This window comes from Coturnix japonica, chromosome 1 (genome assembly GCF_001577835.2).
Source record: "Coturnix japonica isolate 7356 chromosome 1, Coturnix japonica 2.1, whole genome shotgun sequence".
NCBI classification, from domain to species: Eukaryota; Metazoa; Chordata; class Aves; order Galliformes; family Phasianidae; genus Coturnix; species Coturnix japonica.
Genome location: NC_029516.1, coordinates 57,548,500 through 57,569,799, shown reverse-complemented (window position 1 = coordinate 57,569,799; position 21,300 = coordinate 57,548,500). Strand labels below are relative to the sequence as shown.

Here is a 21,300-nt window from a genome sequence, read left to right as displayed (position 1 = left end):
ATTGAAAGCAGTATTTCTGTTAACTGAAAAAAATACTCTTCAGTATCTCCTAGCTGCAGTTCAGAAGATCAATAAGCTATTCCTAAATTCTCACCTAAATTAGTAAAATTTTCTGTTGATTGCAATGGAAACATTCTGCCCACTGTCTGTTTTGACAGCTGAGTGTTCAGAAGTGCTCACACACAGAAATAACTTCAACCTATTAAGCAACATGCTCAAACATTGCAATACAAAATCATAAACTGAGCAAAAAAAACACAAAGAGAATGACACTTTCCCCAGTCATACTTACACTCTTCTTGATTTTCTTCTTTCCTTCTGCAATGACCATCCAATGCAGCATCCTGGAATGAGAGAGGTCAGTACCATCTCCTCCGTAGGTCCATGTGACGTACAAAAGGTGGTTGTAATATTCTATGGAGGTAATCTCAGGTGCCACTGGTGCTGAAGGAATAGGACAAACATATTACAGACATGCTCTAACACAACTGATTACCAAGTCCAGTAATAAACTTCTACCAAGGGACAGTACTGGGAAAAGAGTATCATGATCACAGCAGAAATGTATCAGTAAAATCATCTGCACTTTATACTGGTAACTGAGTACTAGTTGAAAGAAATGAAAAACAGCTTTTCCCTGAGGAACATTTGGAACAGAAATGCATTTTTGTTCACAGCCTTACAGTTTTATTAAAAATAAATAAATAAATAAAAGCATGAAGATCCTGGCTAATAGAAACCATTTTCCAAATCAACATTTATAAATGAAATGTAAAGCCAAGTTAAAAGCCTCAGATATTGATTCACTGTGTTATAGCACTGAAAAGCAATGACATTCAGCAACTGATAAATAAGAATTGTCACACTGAATATCTTGGATAGCTTTTCCAAAGGAAAAAAAAAAATGAACAAACAACAACAAAAAAGCAATATACTCTGAAGGTGAACAAAATAATGTCTCTTTGTGTGAAAAGCTTCAGCCCTCCTTGCTCCCAGTGTGCAAGTCCCATCATCAGAGAATCACAGAATCACAGAATCACAGAATCATAGGGGTCGGAAAGGACCTCCAGAGATCATTGAGTCCAACCCCCCTGCCAAAGCAGGTTCCCTACACCATGTCACACAGGTAGGTGTCCAGGCGGGTCCTGAATATCTCCAGAGAAGGAGACTCCACAACCCCCCCGGGCAGCCTGTTCCAGTGCTCTGTCACCCTCACCGTAAAGAAGTTCTTGTGCACATTCATGCAGAACTTCCTATGCTCCAGTTTCTGCCCATTTCACCTTGTCCTGGCTCCACACACTGCTGAAAAGAGTCTGGCCTCGCCACTTTTCCCCCCACATGTCAGATATTTATAGACCTGGATCAGGTCCCCTCTCAGCCTTCTCTTCTCAAGGCTAAAAAGGCCCAGTTCACTTAGCCTTTCTTCACAGGGGAGATGCTCCAGTCCCTTCATCATCTGTGTGGCCCTCCACTAGACTCTTTCCAAGAGATCCCTGTCTTTTTTGTACAGGGGAGCCCAGAACTGGACACAGTATTCCAGATGAGACCTTACCAGGGCAGAGTAGAGGGAAAGGATCACCTCCCTCGACCTGCTGGCCATGCTCTTTTTAATGCACCCCAGAATGCCATTGGCCTTTTTGGCCATGAGGGCACACTGCCAACCTGTCATCCACCAGGACACCCAAGTCCCTCTCTGCAGAGCTCATCTGCAGCAGGTCATCCCCCAGCCTGTACTGGTGCATGCCACTATTTCTCCCTAGGTGCAAGACTCTACACTTGCTTTTGTTAAACTTTATCTGGTTTCTTACTGCCCAGCTCTCCAGCCTGTCCAGGTCTCACTGAATGGCAGCACAGCCTTCAGGCGTGTCAGCCAATCCTCCTAACTTCATATCATCAGCAGACTTGCTGAGGGTGGCTACTATCCCTTCGTCAAAGTCACTGATGAAGATGTTGTTGAAGATGTGCCGGACCCAGCACCAGCCCCTGGGGAACACCACTAGTTACAGGCCTCCAACAGGACTCTGCACCACCAAAGCTTTCCTCCTGAAATGGGTGTTTAGGATGAGTAAGAGAGTTGCCTCTCTCCCTATTACCTGTAGAGGGAGCACAGCTGACTGGCTCACCTTGATCACCTACCTAACTGGGAGCTGCACGTGCCCTAAGTAGGATTTGAGTTGAGTGGAGCACCCAAAGAGGAAGTCCGCAGTTGGTAAGCACTGTAGCCTGCCTCTTAAGGTGTAAGCAGTAGGATAATCTGGAAAAAATGGGAAGTGTATGATTCTGTGTGCTTGGCAGATTCCATAGGAGCCCTATAGTGAAAAGGACATGGATAGATCCTCCTTAGACCACAACCAGTTTTTTTGTGCCTTTGCAGGGCTGCTGCCCCACATCCTGGCAGAGCACTGGGTGCCAGCAGGCATACAAAGACAGGATGCGCTGGGAGCACGGGACTGCTTGAAGGGGCCACACGGTGTCACTGCTGCTTTCACAAAGGCTTCTATGACTTTACGCTGAGATTTGTTAGGAAAACAAATTTACTGAAGAAAAGGCAGCAAATACAACGACAGGCAATTTAGAGCCATTTAGAAACGTTTAGTAAGACTCTCCTCTCAAATTCATCTTGAGATCACACTTTTATTTTGTTGAGAGTAAGCAGTGTTATTTAGTACAAACTCTTTAAAGTAATGCTTCCTTAATTTATAGAGTTCCCAGTCCATCCCCTATGCATTCTGTACAGCCTAAGGCCACTACTAGCATGAATCTTACGTGCTATGAATAATTACCTCTTTAACCTTGATATTGATGACGTATTTTCCTTCCTAACACTCACATAGCTTTAAGTTTTAGATATGTGGCAACAGTACCTGCAGGATATCCGAAATAAGACCACAAGTAGGACTGGCTTGCCCCTTAGCACCATTTTTCACTGTGTGGCATGGAAAGGCTGTAGGAAATGACATATCATGGCCAACCTGGCTAAAGTGAAAGCTGAAGGCATCTGCTGGACTAACAGAGCAGCCTTGCAGAAAGGACAGATGCATTTGTGCTCACCAGCACTGATGGTTTACTTCTCTATCCTTCCTCCACCAAAGCTAAAGGCATCCTTGCCGTAAAGGAAAACGTTGGTGGTCTGAAGTGCCCTTGTTTATGATTGCTTTAAAATCCAGCTGCTTACAGCAGGTGGCATTAAAAACTCATTAGTCACCACAGCAACACCAGCAGTGCCGTGATCTCTCCCTGTGTTATCACAGCAGCATGCAGCTGTTCTTGCAGGAGCCTGAGAGCAAATGTTGCTCTTGGCAAGTGTTTACTTAAGGGCAGTCTGGGCCCCAGTCCCTCCACTCTCCTGGAGACATCTGACCAGCTGTCATGGGAGAGAGCTGCGCATCACCCAGTCTCTTCTAACACTGTTTTCATTTCAGGTACTGTGGTCCAGTGAGTTCCACATGGGATTCTGCATTACAGGAATGGTCTGACAGATGGTGTACTGTCAAGAAGCCCACAAAACCTGCTATTTTAACATTTTAAAGTTTAGTTTTAATGGGTTTTATTTTTATTTTTTCTATTTTTCCTAATTGTTGGAGACCTTCTTAGGCTATGAGAGGAAGGCAGAGTTGTTCAGAATGATGCAGAAAGGGACCAAAAGCTTTTTTAAACATCTGCTCCCTCTCTGGAAGGAAACAGGCTGAGGGTGATAAAGAACCTTGCAGTCCCCTGACAGCTTGAGATAGTGCAAAGCAGCACCTACTGGGGACAAACATTTCCAATCTGCAGATGTGAAAAATTGGCATGCCTCTTTCTGGTGAGTTAGCCTGACAGAACTCCCAGGACAAAACTGAAGAGGATGCAGCTAATAATGCAATCAGAGAACAGGAAGGTATGTAATGCTCGCATTTGGTTGTGATTGTCTATTGATAAGCACTTGTAATTTGGTCAAATCTGATTTATTTTTATTTTTTAAATCAGGATTCTTCCCTTACAATGCTTAAGGTCTGGCTCATTGGTATTCAGTGTTTTCATCAATACCCTGAAAATAAAAGCACAGCTGATGAGCCATGCAAGCGGCACGGTGACTGGCAAAGAAGGAAACGCTCAGGACAGGACTGTGATGTAAATTATTGGCCCCTGTGTTGAGGCCATTCAAACAAAACTTATTTTGGACTGCCAGGTGCAATAATCTTTAGGAAAAAGGAAAAATAGCTACCCTAGGAGGAGTTTAGAAGGCACAGAATAGAAGCAAATCAACACATACCTCCAGTGCGATGCCTTAGCAAATGCAATCATTGAGATGCACAAACAGAAGAGCATTGAATAGGGAGCTGATTTTGCCTCTGCGGGAGTATTCAGCAGCTGGTACTGCAATTTTAGGCACAGGTTTTCATTGGTAAAGAGAGTAAAAATGAGAGAGGCAGAGTTGGGAAAAGAAGTTGCATGAGAAAATGCCTTACTGAGAGCACCCAAAGCGGACACAGTTTATCGAGGAAGAAATGTGAAGCTAAATTATCTGTAAAGGTTAAAATAAAAAGAAGAGAGGGGAAAAAAAAAGCCCTGATGTTCTTCAATCAATAAGTGAAAAGTGTAACAACAGTCATAGGCTGGACATTAAAACCAAATGAATGCAGATCAGTAGCAAAGGATAAACCATTGAAAATAAGATAAATTAAGCATTAGTACAACTTACCAGGGAAGTGGTGGCCTCCTCCTTCTCTAGATATGAGGTGATTTTTCTGCAGAGGGGTTTTGCCAATCACAAATAAATGGATAACAACTTTATCTGAGTTCTTTGCCCTCTTCTCATTTGTGTATGTCTGCTACGTAAGGAGTTCATCCATTTTCCATGTTGTGTCAGTAAAGGCCCTTACTTGCCCCATACAGAGATCCAGAATGACCCTGAAGAAGGCTTGTATTTTAGAATAACTTCATCTTCCTATGTTCTGCTGAAGGTTTTGGGAAACAACATAATATACGTGGGCCCTACTGGAGTATTTCCACTCAAATATGCTGAACCTGGTACCCACATCAGTTGGGAAAGACATTTCTCCCCTCACACAGCAACCAATCACCTGGAAAATTTCTTCCATACAGTGAAAAAGAAAAGATAATTGATGCTAAGGGGCAATGAACGTCCCAAAGATTTGTCATGGGGCTCTGCTGGACACTGTGAATTTCTGTTACTCCAGACAAGTGACAGGATTTCTCCTAGCATAGCTTAGGCTCAGATATCTGAGGATGGGAAGCTTCATCTGATTTCAATGAAGCTAAGACTCAATGCAGTAATAATTTTGCTCATGTAGTTCTGTCAGGCATTTATTAACCATCATCACAAATGGGCATTATTCACTTCCCTTCCTCAGCTGGATCCTGTTAATACCTCCACCAACCAGAAAATCTTGTTCTAGGTTACATATGTTTTGGAGAGAGCTACTGTAGCCTGATTTTCCTCATAATGTGTCTTTTAGAGCTGGGAAAGAAAAGTGAAATATGTTTATTTCATCCCATGGAGCACCTGAGTTATTTACTGCTTTAAATCACCAGTATTTCTGCAAGGTGAGCTAAATGATGATGAATGAATAAAAGCAAAATGATTCAACAGGAAACCTTGACTCAAGCAGCTTTGTTGCTGGAAGCTCATAGGAGGTCTCAGATGCTGTTTCCTTTCTGGCTAATCTATTTTATATACTGACAATTCCAATTCAAACTGACAAGGGATAAGAGAGTGTGCTAGATTCAAAGCTGGTTCCAGCTGGAAGAGGGCAAGCAATGGGGTCATATCAAGTTCTCAAGCTGAGAACCTTGACTGGGAGGGACTGGCCAAGGCACAGCTGCCCAGTGAAAATGCACCCAGCAGAGGTGCAACATCTTGATCTCAGCAGCACTCTTCTCATCATGCACACACAAAATGCACCCAGAAGAGAAGGCAGAGCTGGAGAACAAGAAAAATGTACTACAAGATGTAGTCCCTGTCTAGATCTGTATGATGCATACAGAACACTACCCCATGTTGGCAGTGGATTCACTGTCCTTGGAGGTGTTCAGAAACACTGTGGATGTGGCACTGAGACATGGTTAGTGGTCATGGTGGGGATGAGTTGGCTGTTGAGCTAGATGGTCTTAGATGTCTTTTCCAACCTTAATGATTCTGTGATTCTCTGATAATGCGGAGACAGTGCAAATACATGGAAAAATATTTCACAGTATCAGAATTCACACTATCAATTTATTCATTAACCTCTCAAAGTGCACAACACCCAGTGTCATAGAAGACAAGCACAGTCACTGGCCTCACTGGTGCCATGCCTCTGGCTGATGGAGGGTGGGACACAGTAACCCAACACTGTGCTTTGCACAGGAAAATTATACCTCCTCAAGCAAGCTTAAGAGCTTTCTTTGAGAAAGCAAAAACAAAACCAAGGACAACCCCCCTCTCTTAGCTATTAAATACTCTGACTTTTAAGGGTCTGAAGGTGAAACACAGCATTTTTTCTCATTCTACTGCTTCTGGCAGCATTTTCGTGGTCTCTTCAGAGTGCTGCTTACCTGTTATAAAGCTGATGGTGGAGCTGTCACAGCAGCTCAGCTCTGGGTCTCCCCAGGTCACCATGGTGACCCGGAAATTGTAGTACCACGCAGGCAGCAGATTAGCTATCCTCTGCAGGGAGACAAAAGACAAACAGCAGCTCAGCAGAAAATTAATCAGAATGCGGTGTGACTTACAAAATGCAGCCATATTTGTAAATCCAGACATGGGCCCAGATATGGGACTGTTTTACTGAGCTCTCACTTTTTACTTCAGGGGTAAATTCTGTAATTTGGTGTTTGAATTCATTCAAAAATGCCTGTGGGAAGACCAAGGCTGGTTGTGGCAGCTCTGCAGCTTAAGCAGGGGCACACATTCCCACATCCATCCACCATGGGGACCTCTCATTCAAACATGGGCTCTTCTTTCTTGATTAAGAAGGTTTTTAAGATATATTAGAAACTGTTTTTGACTCAGATATTGTCACTTCAAAGGACTCATTTCTTTCCCCCAATATTTGAAATGTGTTTCATATTGTATTATCATTTATTATAGATGAAATATAAATGAAATATAAATGAGTTATAAATGAGACATAAATTATAGATATAAATACAAATGAGATATAAATGAAATATAAGTGCAATATATTTTATATTGCAATATCATTTGTCACATTTAAGTTAAAATTGAAATGTTTCCAATGCCAGAAAAAAAAATACAACATTTTAAGTTTCATGTTTAAATTTAAATATAAATTAAAATCCTAATGATATTTTGTAATTCAAAATAAAAGCATATTAGTAATAATGAAAAATTTCATCAACTTGCTTATTTCACAGATCTCTGATGTTTTCAGTGGCCTTTTATTTATTATTTTTTTCAGACAACACAAGGCAATCCAAATACAGCATTTGGGGCCTATTCTCTCTATAGTTTTATCCATTTGACATCAAAACTTTGAAGCTGCTTGGAATTATTACATACTTCTGGTGCAATACTGGAAATAGTAATACTGTTTAAAACAAACTTCAGAGCATAAACATTTAGACATTGTACTGAGGGACATGGTTTAATGGTCTCTCAGGCATTTATTAACCATCCTCGCAAATGGGCCTTATTCACTTCCCTTCCTCAGTTACATTCCATTAAGATATTTACCAGCCAGAAAACTTTGTTCTAGGTTACTGTCTGTTTTGGAGGGAGTAACCATAGCCTGATTTCCCTCATAATGAGGTTTTCACAGCTGGGAAAGAAAAGTGAGATGTTTATTTCCTCTGATGGTGTACCTGATTTATTTACTGCTTTCGATCAGCAGTATTTCTGCAAGGTGAGCTGAATGGTGATGCATAAAAGCAAAATAAAGCATTGGTGCTAGGTATAGTTGGACTGGATGATCTTGGAGGTCTTTTCCAGCCTTGGTGATTCTATGATTCCAAAATGAAGGAAGCAATTAAACAGAGTGAAAGGGCTATTTAGTTCCAAAAGTTCTGACTAAGTGATATGTTCTTCAGGAAACCATTTTTTATCTCACTGTCAGATGGCAGATTTTTTACTCCCCTCCTTTCCTAATGGGTTTAACGCTTGCTTCAGAGACCATCAGAGATGTCAGATAATTTACTGACGATAGAGAAATCTGTGGCACACAGTGGGATTCCTGAATATGGCTAGTGAACCCAATGAAAAGTTCATCAATACATACTTGTACGCTAAATGCCATAACAGAGTAGAAAGACATTCTTTCTCAAATTTACATTAACCCTTTAAAAATTATTCTTTAAGAAATTTCACTTTGGCAGCTGTATGGCACTGCTGTTTTTCAAACTGAAATTCAGACAAAGTGGGAAAGGAGGCCAACTTCCTTTAGCTTTCATGAACAGAATTTGTAATAGCAATGGGCAATATAATCTCATTTTCTAACGAACCACAAAACTCCGAAAGACACTATTATTTCTAAGATGACTTGGATCACTCAGACACTAATCTAATTGTGCTGAGTCATTACTACAAGGTATTAATTATTTCTTTGGTAAGTTATTTTGGGTTTTAATTTCCTTGGAGATTTATGTTCTAGATTTACTGTCACATACCCAATTACCGTTCAGCCGCTGTAGCTGAAATGACTAACCAAATAGTATTATGCAAATGAATTACAGTAAATCACTGCAGCTCTCATAAGCAGCAAAAGTTGTTGCTGTTGCTTTTGCATACTCATAACTTTCTGAACAACTGATTTCAGCTAAAACTGCTCGTTGCCTTGTGCAATGGCAAAGTCTGAATATAACATGTTCAGCTTCTCTAGGAAGATGAGGAAAGCAAGAGGAAAATTTCATGGGATTTCTGTTAAATAATCTTGCAAAGATTTGTGTACATGTTCTTCTAGAAGATGATTTTTGCCTAGGTTAAAGCCTTCTGCATGTCTTTGCAGCTTCAGAAATATGAAACCTATTTTCACAAGAGCATCTCTGCAGCTAAGTGTTCCAGATGGCTCACTGAAAGACTAGCCTGCAAGCCCCAAATCCCTATTATCAATATTAATTATGCTGATAAGGCTTTGGACTACTCCCCCTGAGGACACACCGGAACTGGTTAAAGCTTTGACTGACAAACTGACACACAAACTGAAGCTGCCTCTGGACTTGCTGAATATGCCCATTTGTCAACAAATAGAGGATCATCTCCCATCTTATCATACTACTTAAATTTTAGAATCATTCAGTTGTATTCCCCTACTTGAAGAAAGAGATGCTGCCAGCATCTGGATGTTTTCTCTCCTTGACTGGAAAAATGATCGAGGTTTAAAGGCATATATACATATTCATAGGGGAGAAGCTGAACAAGGAAATGCCCCAAGGTGCCAGGGCCACACATGCATGAGAAAATAATAGTCAGTAACAGCCACTTTACCACAGAGGCAGTTAAGGAGATGGTTGCTGCTATTTCATAGTAGGTTGTCCACTCAGATGTCATTGTTGCTGGATTGAAGTAAAACATTTCTACAACATATTTCCTGAACACCCCAAGGAAGGGTCTGTTCCAGCTCAAAACCACGGCAGTAGGTCCCAAAGGGTACAGTGTCAGATCCTTTATTCCAGTGGGCACTATAAAACAAAAAATGTGACTAGTATTTTTTGTTTGTTTGTTTGTTTTATATTTTTTTAATTATGATTAATTACATTAAATAGATAAATAAATTAACAAATAAAATCCACAACAATACCTTCCATTAACCAAGTTCTATCTGTTTCTGATTTGTTCCTGATTTTAATTCCTTATAGCTTCCTTGTCACAAGCAGTGGAATACCATTCTTTTCAGCATTTGTTCTTATGTCTACTTTGTCAGAAATGACTGAAGGCTTCCACTGACTTTGAAAATCAGGCTGTTTAGGAGATGTTTGAAGTTGTAAGCTCAAAAACAAAAGCATCAAAAGCCACAACACTTTGGAAGATAAAGGCCACCAGAAAGAACGGTTTTTTATGCCTATCCTTCCTTCCCTGGGGAACCTAAAGGTGCTGCCATGAATTGCTATTCTTGCCTCAGAGATGATGAAAACGGGAAAGGGAAGTCAAGTGATTTGAAAAATGTCACATCGGGGTCAAGTTCAGCAGCCTTTACTTTCTGGAAAGCAATCACTCTTCATGACTTCAGTGAGGTTACTTAAATAAGTACTTTGCTAACATTTTCAAGGGTTACAGAGCCCCAACTCTTGCAGAATAAAGAACACAGATTACTTCAGCCCATATTTTGACATGACTGTTTTTCCTTTCATAAGTCACTCACCATTTCCCTCATCTTTTCCATCCATTCCATGAAGTGTTAATACTTATCCAGTGAAAATGAGACTTATGCAGGCAGAACTGAATACTTTTTAAGGCATATTTGAACATATTTTTGTTTCATTCACCTTTAGCCATCGCTGATCATTTCACTGAACATTTTATTTTGTATTTCTATTATTTTAATATCAAATTCAATATCCAGTAATCAAATGAAAACTCCTACAACTGTTGTTTTACACCATAAAATGTTCTCTTTATTATAAGTAAGAACTTTTCATTGTTGGGTCAATATAAAGATGTTGAGAAAATGAGGAAACTCATTAAATACTGGAATATATGATTTCACTTTACTACTCCACATATCTGCTTTCATCTACAGAATTCATTTCTTAACAGTATAACTTTGATCTGCTTGCTTGGTTTTTTGTTTGTTTTGCTTTCTTCCCTGTATCACAGAGAGGACGTAGAGTGACAAATTCTGAAGTTCTGTAACTTTCAGCCACCTGCTCACCCATAAGGCAGACTATTAGTCAAAAGGAAAAGACTGGGTGACTCAGGTTAAATATTCCTCTGCAAATGTAATTCTATAGATTGAATATCTTTCTCTTTGCTCTTTTTCATTACATTTTGTCACAGTAGTAACCTTAACAAAATAAATGACATTGAAACTGAAAGCTATTAAATCCTAAGTCACTCTTTAGTTAGAAGCTTGATGGAACCTTGAGTTATAGGCATGGGGAGAGAAGCTCAGCGTGTAGGTCATGAAGCCACATTCCTGAAAATGTCAATCTCATTCTTAAAAAGCCTTTTTTATCTTCCAATTTCAAAGCAGAGAACATCAAGATTCATGGGTTAACTCAAGAAGATCAAGGTTGGCATCAGACTTAGTACAAGAGGAGATAATCCAGCTCCTGACTTAGCACCTCGGCCTTCAGGCTGGATCACACTATGTAGTTCGCAATGCAAATTTGCTACAGATACCTTAACAGCAGTCCCATATCTTTCATGAGACAGAATGATTCACTTCTAGGAGGTGTCCACATCTCTCCATTAATGGCAGACTACCTGCAGCTCAGAGCAGCCACACCTAAGTGAGGCAACTCAGACCAGAAGCACTGCTGGAGTTGAACATACATGTGGCCAAAGGTGAAGATGGTTCATTACAAAAGGCTCCATGTATGTGAATCCAAAACTGTTTTCTTGTTCAGTTTTGTAATAACCCAGTAACTAAATATGAATATCCATCACCAACTGATGGAACATTCATGCTTTTCCTTCATTAACTGGCTAGACAACACATGGGAAACAAATTTCTCAGTAAGAGTTCATTACATTTGAAGCAACCAACATGACAGTTTTGTCTATATTTGTTTGTGGGCTCTAGAGTTTAATGAACGTACTATTCATATTCACGAAAAATAAAAGAAGCATTTAAAACCATAACTGCAGGACTTACCAATGGAAAATGTAACAGGATCAGAGGGCGGTCCAACCAATGGTCCTTTCCGTAAGTAAACCACAACCTGGTATTGGGCACCAGGAACGAGATTTTCAATGAGGCTGCTGCTTGAATTTACCTAATGGAAGAGAACAAATCAGATGAGAAGTATTTACTTGGTCAGTTAAAAGAATATTGAGACTGTACATGTTAACAGAATGTGTGTTTCTGAGCCAGCATAAGTAGCTAATCCTCATTCAGTTATGCCCCAAATGACAGAACTCTGAAAGCACTCAGGCTTGGATTCATAAATGATCTGACCCAAAGAATCACACTTTCCTTGCCACATAAGGTCAGGGGCAGACCCACTTGAGCCACTCCTCACACCAAGGCTTATAGAAATATTCAGGCAATAGTATTCATACTCAGGTGAATAAGGCTAGAGTATTCAGGCAGTATGTTTTCAACCTCAGGCCATCAGCCATCTGATTCAACTGCAGACATTAGCTGAAAGCATCCTTATGGGAAATCAGTCTTCTGAGTGCAAATGTTAAATGTCTGAATGCTGAAATCAGAGAGGAGCTACTCTTTCACCCCTCTTGCACAGCACTACAAAATTTGATGAAGAGACCTTGTGACTTTTCCATTTGGGACATCAAAATTCAATCTTCTGCTGTGGCACATCAGGTATTGGTTGAAGCTAGAGGCATGATGCCTGACCAGGAGATTCCTAATCTGGTACAATATGTGAAAAGCCTCATATTCTGAGTTATCAGGAAAGACATGGAGAAGCTTTGACAAAAAAAAAACAAAACAACAAAAAACAACTTCAGGCCCCTCTTCTACAACTGCAGTCTGGTATTTCCTATTAATATTTTCTCTGCAACCTTTCCACAATCTCATCACAGCCTCCTTTGGTTTATTGTGATGCACATAAATACATCAGTGTAAGCACAGATTTAGTGAGGAATGGAATTTGTCTTTGACAGCTGCTTTTGAGAACTAATCAATTCATGCATAATGGTAGAAATGAATAAAACTCTGCACTGAATTTTGCCCTTTTCAGCTTGTCAAGGAGAATTCAAACCAACAGCCATTAATAATTCCATGTATAATAATCTGATAAAATTTGATTAGAGGCAGTATGAAACTCTATAGGGACAAAAATAAACAACTGTATTTAGACACTTTGCCTACTTGTAGCAAATACATTTACTTTTACAAATGTCTTGTTTATTCACAGATTAGTTTCAGGTATTTGTATTTGAGCTTGTAGATTAACCCCTGAGTATGTACTTTAATCCTGTATGTATATTCTTTCTCTCTAAGGTTTATAGTCACCTACCATATTGTTTTGCTTCCTGATTAGATAAATGCATTTTTAATAAATGGAAGGAATGTAACTCAAGGAGATTAACAACTGGTTGAGAGAAACAATTCTCAAACTGTCTTTAAAGGACAATTCCCAGTGCAGAAGAACACAGCCATTCTTGGAATAAAACTCAAAGCATTTTGATGAAGACCTATTTAGAAAGACACTTTTAAATGATGTAGTTACTGTGTTATCTAACTTGCTAGACTAATCACAATGTTGAAGGAAGTGAAGATTTACAGAAAGCTATAGCTCTGTTCTTCCATTCTCATGGGTGCGCTGAAGGTGCAGTACATGGCAGCACCACAGCCTTTTTCAGACTCCTCAATCATACACATTTAGGAAGCGAGGTAGAAATTGTGGTGCTGCTTAGAAAAGAGATTTGTCAGCATTGTGGCAAGGCAACAGAAGTGTAGACTGAAATCACTTTCTAACCAAAACCACATTCCACTCATCCATCAGAGCCATAGGATCAGACTCACCATTTCTTCAGGGTTTCAGGTAGCAGAAAATTACCTTATTTTGGGGTTCAGGAAGATAGATCACAATAAACATGTTCCATATGACAGCCCTAAAGAAGAGTTGTCCATCCAAATCACAGGTGGTGGTGATGACTATTTACTTCCTACCTTTGAAATATCTTTTGTGGATGAAAAGAAAAACTGAATTCAAATGACTTCCGGAAAATGTAGGGTTGAGTTCTGTACTCACATGGAGGAAATCTATGAATCAATTAATTAATTAATTCATGAAAGTTGAATGATAATCATCCATGTGAGCACTTCTCTTAATAAAAATGGATTGCAGCATATGCCTAAGTGTTAAAATTACGTGATATCATTTTGCTCACTGCTGCAAACATTTCTCACTCAAAAGTTTGAACATAGAACTGGCCACAGCCACTGCAGCAGAAATACAGTTTTAATGCTGGTGGAATTTAGTGCTGTTATTTCTGTATGCTCTTCTCTCCCCTTCACTCTGCAGAACAGAACACCGTGCTCTGCAGCCTTTAGCTGGATGGGGCCCTTGGCACTGTGATAACAACAGTGGGATGACTATAATTTTTTTTCCAGTTCTTGAGGAGGTCCCTTACCTCTGTGCAGTAATGTTTTTCAAGCCTTTGACTTTCCTTTTGCTTCTGACAAGTCAGGGAGACCACAGATACAATTGTGCCATTGCTACCACTCTCATGTGAGGCTGTCCAGGATGTTAGGGCAGTAGTAGAGCTGAGCACTGTCACCATCACATGCTGGGGTTTTTCTGTGAGCTCTTCTATCCATTCACCTGTGGGGCCTGGGACATGCCAAGAAAGCATGTGTGAGCAAGGCACTCTGCACATTTAAGTCACTCGTTAAAATATCCTTCATGAGATTTCCTTCTACTAGAGAAAGAGGGTGAACAGACAGCTGTCCATCTCCACAAAGCAAAGATGGGAAACAGCACACCGTCAATGCTATTTTCACCAGTAGCAGAGCAAGAGTTGAAAAGAGAAACATTTGTTTTGAAAATCTGAACTGGATGTATTTTCTATCGCTTACCAGACATCACCCAGCAGTATCAGTTATGCTCCAAAGGAGTATTTTAAGAGTGGTGATATCCAATAATGTACAGATCCATTATAAATATTACACACAATTCTTCCTTTCCCTATAAACTAAGTTACCCAAGCATACTATGTACCTGAAGTGATAAAACTGAGTTCACAGAGTCTACCATAGTGAAGAATTCTCCATCAGACTTTCTGAAGCACTTGTTTAAATATATATGTGTATTTAAATTTGGAAAACAAATTTAGTTAGTCTTGGCCAAAACTTCAGATTTCATGAAAATTACCAGCTATTGTTGTCAGTTTAAACTCAAGGAGAGCTCTCTTTTTTACATTCCTCCTTCCCTACACACAGTTCTTAGCAGGACTTTATTGAGAGAATAAAACAAATCTGGAGCAAGGATTTTGTGTAAAATTAGCCTATAAGATTTGACAATCAAGGCTGCCATCTGAGTGCAACAAAAACCTTGGGTAATATAAAACAATAATTCGACAGGATGAGTCACCAACTGAAAGGTTACAAGAATAACGTAAGGGTGAAGCCGTGAGAAAAATTTATTCACGAATGCAAATTCACATCTACTCTAGAAAAAAAGAGAGATCTGATCATTAAGTTAGTCTTTGGATTCAGTATATATATGTGTAGTTATTTCTATTCAGAAATTGTTTCAGCATTAGCACTAAAGAAACTGAGCTACCTTGTGTCAGGGCCCAAAGCTGCAGCACCCACAGAAGGCTTGTAAAGAGGAATGGAAAACCAATTTTATCTCAAGATTACTGGGGAGTATCTCAGATTTGGCATACTGTCAGAAACAAACATGAAATCTACCTAAGATACTAAGGTTCTCGAATTAGAATAATTAGGTTAATTGCCAATAATCTTCATGTAGGTCTAGAAGCCTACAAACCAAACAGAAATACTTCATTAAAATAGAAAAAAAAACACTAAACACCCTCATTTATTACATATAACACAAATATAGTCATTACATTCCTGTTACAGGTTTATACCTAGTTATATCCAAGTCCATTCTTCCTTAGTCTAGCAACCTATCCTAATATACTTTTTGATTAACACTTTCTCATTTTATGAAATGACTCTGTCCTGAGTTAGTAGATTGTATGTACGACACAGTACCACATGTTTCTGTACATAAATCAGTCACTTTTCATGATGGAATAATATTTGGTGCTGATAGCAATACTACATAATTTATATATACTTTGATCTATTTGTACAGTTTTATATACTTTGATGTTTTCAGGTAATGAAGATTCCTATGAACTATTCCTAATGGAAATCACTACACAGTTAAATGAAAACAAAAGAGACCCTTTCTCTCAAGGGTTTCATCTCTTTGTTTTCCAAGTACTTTTTCTTTCACCTATTAAGCTGTTAAAAATACTACAATGATACAGGAATTCAGTTACATGCAGTTAACCATTGTGATTAATTTAAGCTTAAATTGTAATTGTAAATGCCATGACCTACCAGACTTATTTGTTATTAGTGACATACTACTACGTTTCCTTTTAGTATGAATATTACTGCCAGCCTAGCCACCATGTTCACCTGTGGAATTCATTACATGGGGGAGACACTAACCTCTCACAGGTATAACTGTGTAGTGCTGAAAGTGTTCCTTTTTCTCAGTTTTTGGGAATTCCATAGGCCATAATTCCTCTTGTACAAAAAGATACTCTACATGTGTGTGGACCGGTATACTTATTCAGACGTCTCATTCCCTTGCTGCTGTACAGATCATCAAAGCCTCCAGAATGACCATCATCTGAATTTACCTACACCTATCTCACTTGCTGATCTAACTCTCAATATCAGTCTTGGATTACTAAGTGCTGTATTATTATTCTGACTTTTAGTAAATCTGTATTTAAGAAACCCTGAGATTCTATGGGGAAATAATAAGCTACTTTTTCCTCCTCTGAATTTAGCAGTCTGAACTATTGCATTTACCTTTACTTGCCCTGTGTGCTCTTAGAGACCATCTAATTTCAGAGCTCAGTGCTTAATTGCACAATTCCCACAGTCTCAGCCTGAGATGCCCTTTGTCCTTAACACTATGCATACAGCCTCCAGGAGAAAGGAAGTTAAATAATTTTAAGATTCTTTATAACCACTGCTTTAATTCTCTGAACCAAATTCTTTCTTTGGAAGATGCAAAAGGAGAACCTCCTTCTGTAAGAGATGGACTTTTCTGATCCTGCAGCAGATACCACAGCTGCCACAGTGTGTTACTGGTCAAACTCCTGGTACATTATACTGCTATGGGAGAAAAAGATTTACTGAGGTACTTACTGATGTAAAAGCTGAGTGTTTTTGCTGATTGACTTCCCCGAACTTCACAAGAGCCAGAGGAGCTAAATGTTGTTACAGACAACTTATATTTTCCTGGTTCTTTCAGTTCAGCGACAAATTTGTGAGTGTCCTCACTGACTGTTAGAAGTTCTGTGGAGTTCTCTAAATCAGGGGGGAAAAATAATTGTGGATTAATTGAAATTTGAAAGGTTCCAGCTACTGAGAAAATGATTTATATCAGAAATGCTAATACAGTTTCTGCTGTGGGATTTAAAGGTATCCGAAAGAACTGGATTTATGTGAGTAGTTTTATTTCTTGCCATCAGAACAAGAGTAATTAATGACCAAGGTTGCAGTAGAGGAGTACAATAACAATAAACCCAGGACAAAATTTTGTTCAGCAGTGGGGATGAAAAAATAGGGTTTCCATGACTGCACAAGTGAAAAAGAGCAAAGCATAGAGGAAAAGGAATTTCCAATTCTATCACCTTCTTATTCTGGGAAAACAAAAACAAAAACACAAGTATTTATCCTAACTGAGGGAATGCTTATGAAAACTGTTTATCTGGAAGTCAAATTCATTTTGAGAAAAAAAGATTTTAAAATAGGATACCTGTAACTCACATGGCTACTCTATTGTACCTCCACCACTTGAAATTTCTCTCCATTCTTCTTCACCTAGCCTCTTTTTGGTCTAAGGAATGCATTCAGTCGCTCTCCTGAGACCACTGTTAACCTGAATGCAGAATGACTTTTCTGAACTCCCTTCCGGTCAAGGTCCCCTTGTGGACATTTCTCAAGGGGCAGACAAAGATTTATGAAATAATGTACCTTCTTCACCTCCAATTTCCATCAGCTTGTTTCTCCATTTTCTGATACAAGAGTGGATTTACAATAACTGCGGTGTAAACAGTGCAGCAGTATGCACAGCAGTATAAATCTTATTTAACAAAAGAGTACTGCAAACTATGATTTACCACACCTTCCTTATTTTAGTTTTAAACCCAGCCAGAAATGCATGCTATTCAATACGAGAACCTTATTAAGATACAAAGAGATCTAACAAAGTCCTGTGAGGCACAGTTCTAGGTAATTAATAATGTGTGAAGGAGACAAACCCACCAATAGAGTTATAGAAAAGGAGTATGTATGAGAAGTGTATAATGCTCAGTTTTACCTTCCCTTTCAATATTGATGTGGAAACCATCAAAGGCGGTTGGTGGCTTTGGTGGTAACCAAGTCAGAACCATCTGTACAGGAAGGAAAGGAGCAGGCTCTGCTGTGAGTTTTCCAGATGCATTTCCTTCACTGGCCCCATAATCCTTGGGAACTGCATTGACAAACTCCTCTTCACCCTCCGATGATTCAGCTTCATTAGACCACCAATATGGCTGTGATGTGGTTTCATACTCAGTACTGTTAGAGCGGTAATCAGGCCAGGCTGCAGTTGTGTTCTCTACAGGAATTTCAGATGGGTCACTAGAAAAACGACTCAGTTTCTCTTTGCCTATGATTTCTTGTTGTCCCATGAATGATTCTTCTGCAAAATTCCCGCTGTGCTCTTCCCAATTGTTTCTGTTGATTGGCACAATCAGAACAGAAATGTTTCGAGGTGGGTAAGGAACTAAAAGAGAAGCAAAGGTTAATCTTTTAATAGGTGTGTTCTGTTTACCTCTGCCAGGTGTTTATTCCCTAGGGAAATATTCTTTGCAGGAAAATGGTATATCAAGGATATTTTTAAATAACCTGTTCTTCCTAAGATTTGCCCTTCTATTACAAAATTACATAGCAGAAGTGATTCCAGTAGGATCAAGCTTACTGAAAATTCATAGAAAGACTAGGACTCAAGAATACCACGATGCAGAGTAAACATGAAGTCGACATAAATCAGACTTCAGTGCTAATACAGCAACAATGCTACTTAGCTGTGAATTTGAAAATGTGGGTCTTGATTTACTGTGCTTTCCACAATCTCTTGATAACAGAAAAAAATGCCTCTGTAGAAATGAACCAAAAAAATACATACAAAACTAATGTATGACATGATTTATACTTGAAAAGCATGACCTTCTTGCTGCCATAGGGCTTTTCATATGCTCTTAGTAGACACCTTTTCACAAGCACTGAAGATCATTTTAAATTTTAATAGTTGTGAAAGCTTGATCTCTAGATATGGATCTCCAGAAGGCAAATGGCACGCAAAGAAGTTATTTCTGCTTATGCCAGCAGGTGAACAAAAGGCACCATAATTGCTTGCCTGTATGCATTTACCTGTGGATAGCCTCTGCAAACATTTTGTCTGACATATTTTAAGCTGGCCCCTTATGATCTACTGATTTGTTCACCTCCCCCTGCCCAAGCCACAGCCACTAATACAAAAACAGACACTACAGCCTCATACAATTCACGTACAGAAGGAGGGATGGGAAGGCAGCAGGAATGAAAAATGTAATTCTATTGGTTGCCTTCTGATTTTGCCACTAGTTCACTTCATTTTGGACACTGGAAAATGTCTGTGGTCCAACAGAATAACAGGAAAGTTTTGGGAATCATCCCAGGACCAAATTAAATTAGTTCTGGACCCTGAACAAATGCAAATTTCAGCTTTTGCAGCATTGCTGTCTTGGAAATTAAAAGCTCATGCTTCAGGGCATAAGCTGGCCACCAAGTGGGGACACTGTTATGCTGTTTTTCTCCATGAGAGAAGACTGAACAATGAGGAAGGCCCTCTCCAACCGTTTAGCTATGATTCACTGTGAGAGGAGACAGACCAAAACAGATAGATCAATACCATTCTCAGTGTGACGTTCCTGTGGTTCAAAAATTAATTCCTAACATAAGACCAAGGATGTCTCATGTGAAGCAAAATTTATGTTCTAATAAACCAACTTTGTAATAGAAACCCTCATACAGATTTCCCCTTGTGCTATATTGCACACATAATTCCACTCCCTGCCTGCCCAGTACCAGCTGCAGCATCCTCCTCCCACATTCCTGGCCAGAGCAGATCCCATAACTGGTGCCACACAGCCCCTCCTCCATGTGCAGTCAGCCTCCTCCTATGGCAGAGAGGAAAACAGATACACAGACATGGAACAAGTGGTACACAGTCATTTTCTTTACCTGTTCTGTGCTGCTTGGGCTCATGCCTAACCCCGCTGTATTCCACTAGCGTGCTTTTGTTGAAGGTTGCTTCTGATACCAACTGAAATGTGATGTTACTGTAGCATATACCCGGCAGCCAGTGATTGAAAACGGTTTTACCTTTAAAGAAATCTGCAGAAGGTTTAAAAAGAAAAGATATAATTTTTTTTAATTAAAGAAAAAGAATAAAAGAAAAAACAAATCAAATGTTTGCTTTCTGATAATGCAACTACACATGCTGAAACAGCAACGTTTCAGATGTTTTAACATTGCTCAGCCTAGTCTAAGACATGAAATACTGATAATTCAGTTTACCAACATTTTCCCTGGATGTGAAAACCACATTGCTGCCCCAGCAAGAGAAATAAGAACTACATTCCACAGGAAAAGCAACTCAACCAGGCAACCTGCTCCATGTGACACTGAGCATCTCAAAGAGCACGTGACAATTCCTGCAGACCTTTAACAATTGCACGCAAAACCCACTTTGGTCTGGTGCTGACTGAGGTACAGTGTTCAGAGGAAAGAGGAGATGTTCAAAGGGCCATCCACAGAGCAGCTGGGCACCAGCTGCAGTCTGAGAACTGAGCTCACATCCAACATCAGTATGTGTGTGGGCTGAAGAGATATTGCTTAAGGCAATTTAGCTGTGGGAAAGAGTATGCTTGCTCATTAGGGACTTTTTTAATTCAAGGTGACTTTTTTATTTATCAGCAGCTGCAGCAGTAGTATTACAGCCTCTGTATATGAGCTGTGAAAGTGAAAAATTGCTGCTTGTATCACCTTTGTTCCCTGTAAAAGGGTCCCTTGTATTTAGGACTATGATCCAGAATCTCCATTCCCAATATCTGGCATTTCAGTCTTACAGATGTTACCCTAATTCTGCTATGCACTGAATCAGTGACACCAAAGTTTTCCATGCTCCTTCTGGAGGTGGGAATCTCCCTCTGCTGACTCCAGAGAGAGCTTACAGTGACCAGGCTGCTACACTGGAAGCCTTCCTTCTATCACTGAAATTCAGTCTATCACCTACTGGACTCAGAGGTGATATTGACACCACGCTGTATTAAACCAGCTGGGGTTTGGGACCTGAAGAGCATGCAGTGCCTATCACCTCTTAGGTGCCTTCTGTAGGACAACCCTTTACATCTTTCATATAAAAATAAATAAATAAATAAATGCTGTG

The 21,300-nt window shown here is 39.6% G+C and overlaps 1 protein-coding gene across 1 annotated transcript in view; it reads right to left on the bottom strand.

Moving 5' to 3' along the window:
• The window catches only part of PTPRO (protein tyrosine phosphatase receptor type O), a 145,558-nt gene that overhangs the window by 34,033 nt on the left and 90,225 nt on the right, over positions 1 to 21,300 (bottom strand). The window contains exons 4-11 of the mRNA XM_015867758.2: positions 20,094 to 20,246; positions 18,148 to 18,594; positions 16,971 to 17,132; positions 14,201 to 14,400; positions 11,754 to 11,874; positions 9,425 to 9,618; positions 6,538 to 6,649; positions 293 to 444 (exon numbers count right to left, since the gene is read on the bottom strand). Coding sequence (XP_015723244.1) covers positions 293 to 444; positions 6,538 to 6,649; positions 9,425 to 9,618; positions 11,754 to 11,874; positions 14,201 to 14,400; positions 16,971 to 17,132; positions 18,148 to 18,594; positions 20,094 to 20,246 — 1,541 coding nt within the window. The remainder of the gene's footprint in view (positions 1 to 292; positions 445 to 6,537; positions 6,650 to 9,424; positions 9,619 to 11,753; positions 11,875 to 14,200; positions 14,401 to 16,970; positions 17,133 to 18,147; positions 18,595 to 20,093; positions 20,247 to 21,300) is intronic.